At 41.8% G+C, this 14,040-nt stretch overlaps 1 protein-coding gene across 6 annotated transcripts in view; it reads left to right on the forward strand.

The window, feature by feature from the left end:
- The window catches only part of PKP4 (plakophilin 4), a 173,386-nt gene that overhangs the window by 90,582 nt on the left and 68,764 nt on the right, over positions 1-14,040 (forward strand). For all 6 annotated transcript variants that reach the window (XM_019553923.1, XM_019553924.1, XM_019553925.1 and 3 more), the window contains exons 8-9: positions 619-835; positions 4,335-4,467. In XM_019553923.1, the coding sequence (XP_019409468.1) occupies positions 619-835; positions 4,335-4,467 (350 nt within the window). The remainder of the gene's footprint in view (positions 1-618; positions 836-4,334; positions 4,468-14,040) is intronic.

Consider the following 14,040-nt stretch of genomic DNA (forward strand, 5'->3'; position numbering starts at 1 on the left):
ATGGGTAAACTGAGGCATATAGCATCATGACAACATGAACACAGTTAACAGTAAACCCTATGGTCCATCACAAAAGGATTACATGTTCCTTTGTCCCCAGTCCAACCCACACAGCCCTGAGCATCCCAGCTGTTTCCTTTCCAGTCTACAGCTTTCAGGCCAACACCCTCCTCCTATTCAGATTGCTCAGGTGATCAAAACAAGCTAGTATCTAGTATATGAAAGGCACTAGGTGCATAATAAATACAAGGGCAGCCTGCTATTTTACTTGTAACTGTTTTATAGCTCAGTTCTTGTTTACTGCTAATGTTTTTGACAAAAGTACCATTTGTTACATTAAATAATCAAACAGTTAATCTCATTTAGAAACAATTTGGGTCTCATGCCACAAAAACTTTACTTGTATAATTAATCTCATTATCTTTCTTGGGACTTCTTTGGCAAAAACTTTTCATATTGATGTGATTGGTCCCTCAAGTCTAATAATAGTTTTTAGACATATGGGTATTTCAGGCTCACTTCAACTCTAATTTTGCATTACTTTAACCAAGTACTCTGCCTCTTAATAGTTGTCTGTAGAAAATAACTTATTATCCTTTAATACTGATTTTACACCAGGTTTTGCAAATCTGCAACGGTCATCCAGTCAACGTAGCACACTTACATACCAAAGAAATAATTATGCTCTGAACACAGCAGCTACCTATGCGGAACCCTACAGGTCAATGCCTTACCGAATGTCAGAATCCAGTTATAACAGGCTGCAACATGCAGCACCAGCTGATGATGGTACAACAAGATCTCCATCCATAGACAGCATCCAGAAAGACCCTAGGTAAGTCCAATTTATTTCTCAAGGATCATACACAATTACCAGAATAGCATGATTCTAAAATATTCTTTGATCAAATACAAAACCTTAATAGTATATACGTTCCAGTTTTGCATTATACAGAAAAATATGACTGATTTTACTGAATGGCTTTTATTTACATCCATTTGTGCTAGTTATTTTAATTTTCCTTCAAGTTTATTTTTATTTGCAGTTTCAAATAAGATATTTCATGCAAAATAAGGAATATTTGAACTTTGAATGATACATTTGATTTCATTGACTATTTTGAGTAATTGTTAAATGTCACAATATGTTTTTTCTGGCAGGTTTTAGACATTTGTAAGTCTATCAGAGCATGAAGTTTATGAACATCTAGCGTTATAATCAGGGATCCTGGTTTTCCCTGATAAAAAATTGCAAATTCTCTGATAAAAAACCAAAAATCCGTGATTAGAATGAAAGGCTCCCACAGCCCCCTGGCTGGTGCCCCTCACCCCCCCTCCCCTCCGCCAAATGAGATAGCCATGGCCCAGTCCCACTCCCTGCTAGGCAGGGAAGATGCACATGTGCACCCCCTGAGCATGGCAAGGCACCCCCTACAAAAAGGCACTTGCTACCCCTGAGGCACCATGCTGCTGGCATCTGTGGGTGGTCTGCAATCACCACTGACCGCCATCAATGCTGCTGGTGGTGTCTGTGGGTGGTTGCTGACCCCTGGCCGGCGCTCGCATCCCCTCCCACCAACAGCACTGGCAGTGTCTGCAGGAGCTCCCACTTGCTGCTGCCATACCCCCCAGCCTCCAGGGGCACGCATCATTCATGCTCCTGGGGCCCTGCAGCTGTGCATTGTTGCCCCAAGCCCCACACACTACCTGGCTAGGCAGCAGCCCCAGCCCTACCCAACCCCAACTCCCTCCTTCCCTGTGGGGACCTCACCCCCCAGCCACTTACCTGCAGGACCTGCTCTCCAGGCTGCCAGACAGCTATGTGTTTGTACATGCATGTGGTGCCCCCGTGGTGCCTCCTGCTCCCTCCCAACCCCCTGCAGGCTGGGACTCTGCCAGCCTGCAGAGGACTCATTGCAAAACTGCAAAATCCTCAGGTTTCTCTGATAAAATGAGAAACCTGCATTTCCCTCTGGTAAAGGGGGAAATCCACGTTTTACTGCGTTTTTCTGTGGGAAACAGAACACCCAGATCCCTGGTTATAATTAAGTTTTCATATTTCTTGAAAGCCTTTAAAATAACAAGTATGCCATTTAGCAAAAGTAGAGAACAGTCATATATTAATTGATAATTAGTGTCTTTAAAATGGAAATGGAGACAAGTTTACTTGTACTGGTAGTTCTGTAAACAGTTATCAGCCTTCTTCTATGACCAAAGCAAAAGTATTTAAGTATTTGTCCCTTGTTTCCAAACTTTTAAAACCACCTCAATGGGTCAAGTTCAAATTAGGGGAGAGAAGTTTGACCGCTTCTGTTTGGTAAGCGGTCTGTGGCTGTTGCATCACTTTTAACATGCAGCCAATTAGTTTGTCTCAATATACTGAATGTTTATTTTAAGGATTTATTTGAGGCATAAGGTAATATGAGCAAGGGAGACAAATTAGGTTTTAAAATTACCAGGAAGACAAGGTTTGTATGCAGATAGAAATTGTCTGAAATAACCATTTATCACAGAATGGTTTTTTTATTAATTTCTAACTGTTGACAAGTCAGCAGACTCGTACTTAGTAACTTGGGTCAAAATAATAATAATTTAGTTACAATAAGAAATGTCTCTTATTTTAATAAAATACCGGGTGTCTCAAAAAGACATATGCACCTTAGTCATTGGTAACTGCCTTGGAAACTTGTGGGTTCTTTCTATCTCTAAATGTCATATTTTTTTAATATTAAATTAGTCATAGAAATATTTGGAATAATACATTTTGTAAGAAAAAACAAATTAATATCTTACCTTAATTTTTACAAGCAACAGCATTTATTGAAGCTGCAGTTCCGCAGGCTATTTCAGAAATATGTTACATCTTCAAATTTTTTGTTAGTATCTTTATTTTTTAACAAGAGTATTTTCAAAATTATTCCTTATTTTTTTATAATCTCATTCTTGTAATTCTCTGAAAAAATTGCTGCTTCTGGCTCTGGACTGTATGGTTAAGGTATTAGCAAGAGTAAGCTTAAATTTAGAGATAGCATGTATTAGTTATATGTTGTTGCTAAATCATCAGAATAAGCACAGTATAACATGTTTTGTGTAGTCTTCTAAAAATTCTGGAAGCCTGCTATTGTTCATGTTATGACAGAACTTGAATGTTTTCATTTATTTATGATTGATCAAATGGTTCCTTTACTTTGTGTTAAAACTGTTTGATTGTGAAAGCAAGTTATATCTTGCTTTTGGTCAGCTTCAGTCTCTTTTTGAGAGGGGCTACCATGCTCCTACAGAGAAATGTGGAGTCTAAACAAGCATTTTAATTTAAAATACAGAAAAATCATGAAAATGTATGCTTTTTTACAGCTTCCTTAAAGTAGCCCATATTTTAAATTTGAGTCCAACATTAACTAATTTATCTAATATCTTTAAAAGAAGATATTAGGTTCAACAGTACATATCCCACAGTTTAGATTTATAAATCATATTTTGAGTCCTGTGTGCTCCAAAGTAATATTATATATTACCCTGTTTTCCGAGCTTCAATAATTTCACTTGCCTAGATTTTCAGCAAGAGGGAAATATATGTATCGTGTTGTTTAACTTTTTGTAGAAAAAGAACATTTCCCAACAGATGGCTCTGCATAAGTTTCTATGATGTTTCTATAAGTTTCTAAAGATGTAAACTGGATTAATGTTATGGTCATGTGCTTAAAAACTTTCTGGCTTTTGACTACATAAGAGCTGTGTCCTTGGTGAAGCAGATACAATAACATTGTTTGTAAGCCAACAATCCTTGTACACTTCAAGCTGCTAAAGCTCTCTGATACTTTATTTTGATGTGATATATGTTGAAGAAAATTGCATCAGTATTTTGTCCAAGTATTATTGACGACAGAACAATAAAATGTGTTCGATGTTCAGAAAACAGTGCTACCTAGAGGAGTTACTCATGTGTTCCACTGATATAAATGAATGCTTATCTTCATATAAGTCAAGCTGTTACCTTTTAAAAGGTAAGGAGGTGTATATAGATTGTAGTGCTTCATTTAGTAGAATTAACTTATGTATATTTAGTTGTACAATCAGCATTAGCATGCTGATGACCACAAAAGCCAGTGCAGTCATTTTTTTAGGTTTTTTTGCTATGAGTTCTTAAGAATAAGAGTTATTTACTAACGGGAGAACTGAAAAGTAGTATGACTCACAGTGAATGACTAACATAACAGCCTCCACACTTCTATCTGACACTTCAGGACAAAATACTATTTTAGAAAACTACTAACATTTTTCCAGTAAGTATATACAAACTAATACATTCCCTTGAATTTGTTTATCTAATGAAGGGAGTTTGCCTGGAGAGATCCAGAATTGCCTGAAGTCATTCACATGCTTCAACACCAGTTCCCATCAGTTCAAGCAAATGCAGCAGCCTACCTTCAGCACCTGTGCTTTGGAGATAACAAAGTAAAAACGGAGGTACAATACTGAAGTTGTTTCTGTTCATTTGATAAACTGTAAACAAAGAGAAACTAGATAGGTAGCCTTTTATTTTGATTTTTTTCATTGTAAAAACTGGAATTTACACCCTTTCAAGAATGAAAAACATGCTAATTCTTAGATATGTTAACATTTTACAACATAACATACGGTCAAAATCATTGGTTAAAGTGTGCAGTACCACAATATTTTCAATATTGAAAACTATATATTACTTTCTTAAAGTTGGCTTTATAAAATATGTATTTCATGCAGTAATAAAAACTACTTACCTATTGATAATTGGATTTTATAAAAATCCACATAGACTTTCCACTGTTTTAATGAATTAAAAAAATAAAGTTGTGGTGAGTTATGAACAGCTAATGAAAGCAGAACAAATAAATCCCAGTCCATGAATATTTATGTGACTGTAAGCAGGGTTTCTGCCAGGTTGATAGGGAGGAGAGAGATAAGTGAGGAAGAATATAATCTTAACTGCTACTGGCTATTATTCTACTCCTTTTACAAAGCAACAGTAAATCCACTGATGTTCAAGAAACCTGTCACATTGTATCCATCTCTCCTGACCATCTTACTCACCATTTCCCTGATGTTGTGTTATGTACTTTGATAAAATATTTAGCAGAAAAAAGACATCATCATCAAAAAATTCCCACCCAGCTTTAATCACCATCAAGGGTTTGTGTAGTACACAATGTTGGAGTGTGTTATCTTTCATCCTGAAATTTCATACATTTACAAGCATTTCTTTAATCTTAAAAATACTTAATCAAGCAGACAGATTTAAAATTAGTTACTCCCACATCACCTAAGCAATTCTAACAGTATCTGTGAACAAAGCCCAGAAGTAGCAAAAATGTACATTTACCCTATTCTTGCATATAAACCACATCTTTCCACCCAAAACCAGCTGGGGAAAATTGGGGTGTGCATTATGTATGAGGAAAAGGGGTTCCCCATGAGTCCAGAAGCTGGATGGGGAAGTGGCAAAGCAGTGGTAGCATTAATTGCCATGGCTCTGGGAGCCACTGCAATTTAACACTGCCACTGCTCCTTCCCTCCACCCCTCCCTGCCAGACCTGTGAGGAACCCCACCTCCTCAACTGTCCTGGGTCAAACTGATGTGTGAAGTTGGCATACAGCTGGACTTGGCATGCCAGGTGTGATCTGGCACATGGCTCCAGAGCTGATTTACCAGGTCTGACCCCACATGCTACCTCCAGAGCCACATGCCAGGTCTGACCCTGTATGCTATCTCTGGTGCTGTGCACCAAGCCTGGGACCATGTCCTGGCTCTGGAGCCATAAACCAGGTCTGATCCAGACTTGACACAGAGTCCAGGGCTTTTTTTCTTCCTTCAGGCTCCCCATCAAAATAAAGAGGCATACTATATCTACGGGTGTACAACACATGAAAAAATACAATAAAAACACCAAGACACATATCTGTGGAAAAATGAGGCTGCTGACAACAGAATTTTGATTGGAGAATTTTATTTTTTGTATCCATCAATATGAATTAAGATCCATTTCATGCAAACATAGCTTCCTATAATGTACTGGCAGGAAGGAGAAAAAACTAATGATGTAAAAAATAAAAATAAAGATTTTTTTTCAACATAATACTTCTACCTTTTTGAAAATAAATCTATTGAAAATTGACGATATAAATACTCAAATTTGTTACATTAAGTGGTATTGTCTAAGGTAATAAATATGTAAAAATTTAGAATAAAAAAACATATATTAATCAACATAATTGCTCCCGTAAAGGAATCCAGTGCATCTTCCAAGCTAGCAAAAAGAAGCAGATAAAGTGCAAAGGCTATAAATCAGGGGTAGGCAAATTATGGCCCATAAGCCAGAACCGGGCTGCAGGGTGCAACTACCAATGGATTGGATCTGGCCTTCAGCTGCTTCTGTGGAGCTCTCCATGGGGCTGAGCCCCGCCCTGCAGCAGGTAGGGCTTCATACCGCCTGTGCCCACTGGTGCCAGTCCTGGCTGGTGCACACAGCTTACTGTCGGGGTTGCTTCTGGTGCAGTTGCAGCTGCCCAGGTGCTGCTCAGTTCCCCTTGCCTCTAGCAGTGTCTCTTCCTACTCATGCTCCTGCCCCTGCTGTTCTGCTGTGGGCAGGATGGGGAAGCTTTAACTTGGCAGCTTTTGCCCCAGTGTGCGGGGCTCTGGCTCCAGCTCCTGGCTGCCTACCGGCCACTCCGCCCACCTGGCAGGGTGGAAGTCAGCCAGGAGCAGGAGTCACCTGGCTGAAGCTGGTCTAATGGCAGAACCTGATCTAAGATTTGCTCTCCCGGACCCTCCCCCCTACCAAAGGGCAAATGTACATTTTGTTCACTACCTATCTAAGCTATGCTCCTTACAGAAAACTGTATAACATAGATCAATTCCACCTCAAGCTTTTTGAATGTCTATAACTAGCCAGTGAGTGCCCCCCAGCCACTTAGAAACTGGACAGAGCTGACATACAAGACAAACTTTTTTTTATAAAATAACTGAAAAATACAAATAAAAAGCAAGAATTAAATCCATTATTTTGACCAGGGTTTCATATAGAATGATAGAAAATTTGGGTTGGGAGGGACCTTAGGAGGTCATCTAGCCCAACATCTTGCTTAATATAGCATCCCAGCCAAAATATATCTTCCTAGTTTCCTGCTTATTGTTTTAAATCAGGGGTGTAAAATTCATCCAGCCTTGAAGGATAATGTGGGCCAGATGTAGTTTGGAAGGTGGATCTGTAGGCCAGACTTGGACCCACCCTCTGCAGCACCTGCAGTGCGGGGTCCAGCATGTGCTGGCCCTGGGGCTTACTGTGCATGCGGTGTGTGGGGCTGGGACAGGACCTGTGTTGTCTGCACCATGCAAGCTGGACATGATGCTGCAGGCAGCACAGAAGATCGATCCAGGGTGCTGCATGCAGCCTACACCCCAGACTCAATATGCCACATGCAGTGCCAGATCCAGCCTATGGGCCCTATATTGGACATCTCTGTTTTCAGTCATGCTAATTAAATCAATCCACATTGCTGCACTGAGAGCATAGAGCATTGACTCTTTCATAGCAGCCAATTCAAGGACTGGTGAAGTTACAAGAAACAATATTTTCCTCAAAAACTAGTCATCCCTGAAAACAACTGATTTCAGAAATGCTTATAATTTCCTATGATTATTAGCTCAATTAATGATGATCCCTAATCTCCCTAAATTTAATAACTCCTTGTTCTATACTGTTTCCTCCGGGTATGTCACTGCTCCGTGCTTGAGCCCAGAATGTTCTTTTTCACTAAAACTCTTGAACATAAAATGTGATTATGCCTGTAGTGGCAAGAGGAAAAAATGAAAGAAACAAACTCTCTATCCTTCCTACCTGAAAAAGAATACAGATAAGTGGTTCCCCAGATGAGCAGGGCTGGATCCAGCCAGTAGACCCAATCCAGTGGCCAGGGCAGGTGTAGCAGGCGCATCCCAACCCCAGTCTAGTAAACAGGGCTTGACCCAGCCCCAACACAGCCCTGCAGAAGGAGAGAGGGCATGACCCAGCTCCATTCCAGCCCCTAGGGGAGAGGGAGTGTGCTCCAACCTCAGAGGAGGAAGCGGGGATGGCTCAGCCCCAACCTGTCTGGCTGGGAGGGAAGTGGGAATGGTCTGGTAGAGGGAAGACCATCTAGGCCTCAAGCTCTGTTGCCTCAAAAATGGCCTGATGGAGGAAAGACAGCATGGCCCAGACCTGCAGGGCAAGGAGAAGGTGGGGGAGAGAAGGGGCCATAGATCAGCCCTGAACCAGCTGCACTGGGGGGAGGGTGCCAGTCTGACCCTGTGGAGGGAGAGTTGTGGCCCAACTCTGACCCAGCATACAGGGCTTGGGATTTTGACAGCAAGGAGGAATGGCATATTAACAGCCACTCCTCCCCTGCTGCCAAATTTCCTGATCCTTGGGAGCCCTGCGGTCCAGATTCCAAGGCTCTGCAGGCCACATTTGACCCACGGCCCAGAGGTTGAGTACCCATGCCCTACAGTATGGGGACAGAAATGGTAGAAGAGCTGTAGAATGTCTTACTGTTCAGAGTATGCACTGTCTAGTATGCACTGGAAGTTGCATTTGCTTTTCATCAAGAATTTGTTTACATGGATTCTGCTGTAGCTGTAAGCAGCTGGTGGGACCTTGTACCCTCTTAACAGCAAGGTCATTACAGGCCAGCAGCGCTTCCTTCGTACTGCCTCTGGACACTCACAATATTAATTTGTTCCCTCCCTCCCGCCATCCCCAATTCTTCTCTTCCCTCAGCCTTCCCCCAGGTTTATGAAGTGCACAGTGGCTCTCTAGATGGTTCAGAATAGATTCCTTGATGATCTGTTCCATGATCGTTTTAGGTATCTATGTCAGGCTGACTGATCTGTAGTTCCCAGGGTGTTCCCACTATATTTGCCCTTTTCCAGTCATCTAGGACCTCACCCTACTTCCACAAGTCCTCAAAGAGAATAACCAGTGGCTCTGCAATTACCTCAACCAATTTTTTGAGTACCCTAGGATGCATCCCAACTGGCCCTGCCAACTTAAATACATATAGCTAACCTGTAATCCCTAACTTGTTTTACCATGCCAAATGGTTTGTCTCCTTCCTTATTTTTACTGCCAACTGCACTTGTCATCTGGTAGCTGCCCCTCTTTGTGAAGACTGATATAAAAAGGACATTAAATATTTCAGCTTTCTCTGTATCATACTATAACAGGATCATACCCCTGATGTTTTCTGTTTCCTGCCACACCTTGATATCATCAACTACTGTATGAAAAAGGAGGCTGCCCCCAAGTTCCAGGTTATGCCATGGCCCTTCTTTCGAATAGTTCACCCCTCTTGGACCCTGCAGTTCTCAGCTGTACCCCTTGAAAGCTAAATGAGCCTTCTGGGCCCATCTAGGCCTTAAGTTCTGTTGCCTCAAAAGCTAAACTCATGGCTTCCTTCTTCCTCTCTACTTGCACCATGCCTCGTAGTTGTTACTCATTATCACCTTGTTAGGCTACTTCAAGGTCAACACACCCTTTTTGGGGTGTCCATGTTCCATCTTTGGCCCCTCTTATCTATGTGGGTGCCTCCCAGCCTAGGTCTACTGTGTTAAACCTGGCTTCTATTACCCAGACCTGATCTTGCCCCCTTGGGCCCTTGTCTCTGCCCTTCTTGGGCTTCTGGGCCCCTGACCTTTGTCTCTGCCCCTCTTGGGCTACAACAGCTTGTGCCCTACCCTAGAAGGCTCAAAACTCATGCCTCTGGATCCCCAGGACCTCTAGTCCTGTCAGCACCTCAGGCCCAACACTTAGTAGGGCTCGGAGCAACCATGCACCCCTTGGGCAACAATAGGACCTCCTTATCTCCTCTTTTAGTCCTACCCAGTGCACTGGCTTAAACCACAAACCAAAATATAAGCCTTCTGGCTGTAACAAAAGTCTACGCTCACCAGCTGTACCAGACTCTCATTATCCTGCATCCTGGCTCCTTGCAAGCCTTCTCCCCCTTGCTTATATTCCCCACCCCCCCCCGTGGCAGCAGTTTCCCTAGCCTTAGGACTGCCACAGTGTTTTGGCTGCAGAGCTCTTCAGCCTCCCAAGATAGACTGCCCTCTTGGGTCAGGGTCTGGGCTTATATGCCTCCCAAGCCCCACCCTCTTCCGGTCAGGTGCCTTTTTAGCTGGCCTGACCACGGGGCTGTTTCTTAACCCCAGCCTTGCTGGCTACCTTTGTCAGGTTCACAAAAACTCATCCTTTAAAGGGCTCATTCTACTTCCCCATAACAGGGTAAGAATTCTCTGTTACACATACATAACTAGATTGCCTTCTGTATGCCATATGGGGTCTATGGTTTCTCTGGTCGTCCTCTTACTTTTGACATGCTTGTGGAATCCCTTCTTATTGCCCTTTCAGTCCCTTGCCAGCTGCATCTCAAATTGTGTCTTGGCCTTCCTAATTTTTTCCCTGCACACCCATGCAATGTTCTTATACTCTTCACTAGTACTATGAAGATGCTTGTTTTAAAAAATTGCATGTTGCTGCAAATGTAATCTGCAGTTCATCTCAAGCTAAGTCTGCTTTGAGAATGATAGTTTGAAAGCTTTTCTTGAAGAAACATCTAGCAGGCTTGTGTCAGACTGAGATTTATTCATTTGCAGAAATCTGTTCAACTAAATGTGGTACTTACCAATGCCCCAGTTATCAGAAATGTGACTTCTGAATCTAAAAGACTGCATTCTGTGTGAAATTATCCCGAGTTTCTGCTTGAGTCTGCCTTGAATCAGAGACCAGCTCAAGCAGGAGTGTCTAGGAGATCGAGTCTAATCGGTATCCGTTTTCATGGTACTGATAAAAAAATATATATATATATAAGGCGCATAATGTAGAGCCTTTTAAATCTTTCTTAGCCTAGAAATCTGACTGGCACTTCCAATTTATCCTCAGTATTGCATCATCTTCTCTGAGTTGTCAGGAGCATACTAGGAGCACTGGGAGTGTCATATATTGTTTATCGCTTATTCCTTAGTAGTACATCCCTCTGCAAAAAACCTTTACCACCAAGCTGACAACCTCAAAATCTGTAAGCTTTATACCAGTAAGCTCTAAACCTGTAAAATCTATACCTGTTACCAGTGGTATTAGTCTTGATTACTTCAGTCTGCTTTTTTACAGCCATGTCAGTAGACATGGTTGTAAGTCCCCCATGGCAGCAGTGTTCCTCATTCCATTATCTTCCTCACCAGACAAGGGCTGCTTTTCAAATTGTTTCTAGAAGGCTGACTGCAGTATCAAAACATTCTGATGGGGTGTATATATGCAATCAGTTTTTTTAACTTTGATCTAAAAGATCAGGGACTTGGAATCTAGTGTGCACTCTATCCACTAGGTTGATGAAGTGACATTTGTAGGCTCATGTATGAAGCATGTTTTGTAAAATTAGACACTTTTCACAGATACGTCTATAAACTTCACTTCATCAACCTACTGGATACAAAAAAACATGGACTAAATATAGACATTGGATTTATGGCATATTATAACCTGCCTAACAGCTGATTCCCCAGGTACCTCTCCACTATTTACCGCCTACATTCATTGCCCTCCCCTCTACCCCCAACCTGTGTCTCACCCACTGACTCCTCAATTTACATCTTGACTGACTGTCTTTCTTGCATGCATACCAGCCTCTAACTTCTTTACTATTAATTCCATCCAGTAAGAGTGCACACTGACTGTACATGCTTCATCAGTCTGACGAAGGGTATTTATACCTGAAAGCTTGCAAAGAAGAATTTTTCCAACTATTTGAGTCGGTCTAATAAAAGATATCAGATGTACCTAAAGAATCTTGTCTGTCTATAGTTTAAAATATTTTGAATGGAGCAGCCAACAACTATATTAAATTTGAACATAGTCAGCAGTCCCTCAGTTTGAGGATGATCTCTACTTATTGATGAGTCTTTAGATGACGTAAGAGTCCAATCCTCGAGCCACAGACCCATCTGCAGAAGTTGCAGGTCTTTCCACAGGGAAAAGTAGGCTGTAGGCTAGGATTTCTCGCCTTTTCCTTCCTCCATTCTCTCTTCTCTGCTTCAAGGACAAGATACTTTACCTCTGAATGAGCTGCCACTTGGTTGAGGTTGTGGCAACACTGGAGTCAGTCGGCAGCCAGCTCCTCCCAGCTCTTGATGTTGGCATCTATTTTCGTGAGGTATGCCTTCAATGTGTCCTTGTAGCATTTGCTCTGGCCACTACAAGATCTTAGGCCATTACTAAGCTGGGAACAGAGCGCTTGTTTTGAGAGATTCGGCTCATAGACATTAAGCTGAACTCCTTTTCAATTATTTAATTCTGGCTAGCATTAGCACAAATTCTGGTTAGCATCAGGTGTAACATGTTTTTAACTTGTGTTACACATCATGTACATAAGGCCTCATCCAGGAAAAAGATAGTGGTTACCTTTCCATGCCAAGAGTCTGGATTTTTGTTTAGGTCAGCCCATACAGGAGAAAAGGAAAAATATTTTGCCATTTTGAGAAAGGTCAAGAAATACCCCAGCCCTTCTCTCATGCTGTCAATTACTCCAAGAAAGGGAAAATCTAAATGAGCTTCACATGCTAGTTCCATCATTTCTTGCCCCTCTGTTTGCACTGATGAAGCATCCCTTAGGAATTCATGTACTACTAGGTACAGATTGTACAGGCCTTCAGAAGAGAGGAATCTTCTAAAGTGAGGTTCTAAAAGAAGGCTTCATGGAGGCCTTTATCAGTTCTTTCCTACCTATCTGATATTCATTCAGCCACAGAAGAATTATCCTCTAAATTAAGATGCTAGATGGAGATTTACTTACTTTGAAAAGACATGATATAGTCTGTGACTCCTGAGAAAAAGATATTAACAAAAGAATATCCCCTTTAATCAGAGGCCAGAAGTCAAGAGGCTATTTTGGATTGGAAAGGGCTCAAACTTACTACCTTACCTAGATCAGTAGAGCCTTGTCTGACACTGCTTTAACTTTAAATTTTTCATTATTTTGATTTTGTATTTCAGTGCTATGGTAAGGATCAGATTAATTGACTATCAAGGGTATTAAAAGTCTTACAGAATGAACTAAAATGCTTGCATTGCTAAAACATGAAGGTTTGCAAACTGTAAAAACCTATCTTTATCATTTGAATGACCTATGAAACTAAATATAATGCTTAAGCTGTGCATATGTTTAAAGAACATCTATCTAGCTTCATTTTTCCTTGAATACTTAAAATGTTGGTAGATTATGTCATAAACTGCCATTTTACATGAATTCTTTTGATTTTTTTATTTAGAAAAATAAGTTCCTGTTCATACAGCTGCTATAATTTTGTTTAGAATAGTTCTTTGAATACACAGTGGTTTAGTAAAGAAGTCTCTTATGAATGGATTTCTGACACAGATTCTGTTTTACATTAAATACCCAAAATGGTATTCTAACGAATTATGAGTAAAGCTTAGAACTATAGTCATCAGGACCCATCCCTAGGAGGACACAAATAGGGGCAACTGCCCTGGGCCCCATGCTTTGGGGGACCCCACAGAGCTGGGTGAAGCAGACACCCCCTCCTACGGGACCCACCTCGTGCTGGTGACTCCACACAGCCAGCTTCATGTCTGGCCTCTCGCCACTCCCTCATCCCCTGCCACTACCGCCGGCTTCTTCGCATCCGGGCCCCACACCCTGCTACGATCATCTCATCATCCTTTCTTAATTCACCCTAATGCGTCTAAATCAGGGTTAAGCAAAATACGGCCCATAGGTTAGATCTGGCCCACAGCAGGTCCCTTGGTCCTGCCTTGTCCAGGCCCCGTCCAGCCCATGACATGCACCCCACAGTGGGGCTGCTCCTTCTAGTTGCCACCACTGGCCACATAGAAGCTGGCAGGGACCCACGTACACAGCCCCGACCCCAGCCAACCCCATGCGCACTCCAGACCAGCCCTGATCAGTGTGAACCAGCTCCAGACCATCCAGAACATACATATACAGCCCCAA

This window comes from Crocodylus porosus, unplaced genomic scaffold, assembly GCF_001723895.1.
Source record: "Crocodylus porosus isolate Cpor-Errol unplaced genomic scaffold, CroPor_comp1, whole genome shotgun sequence".
Taxonomy (NCBI): domain Eukaryota; kingdom Metazoa; phylum Chordata; order Crocodylia; family Crocodylidae; genus Crocodylus; species Crocodylus porosus.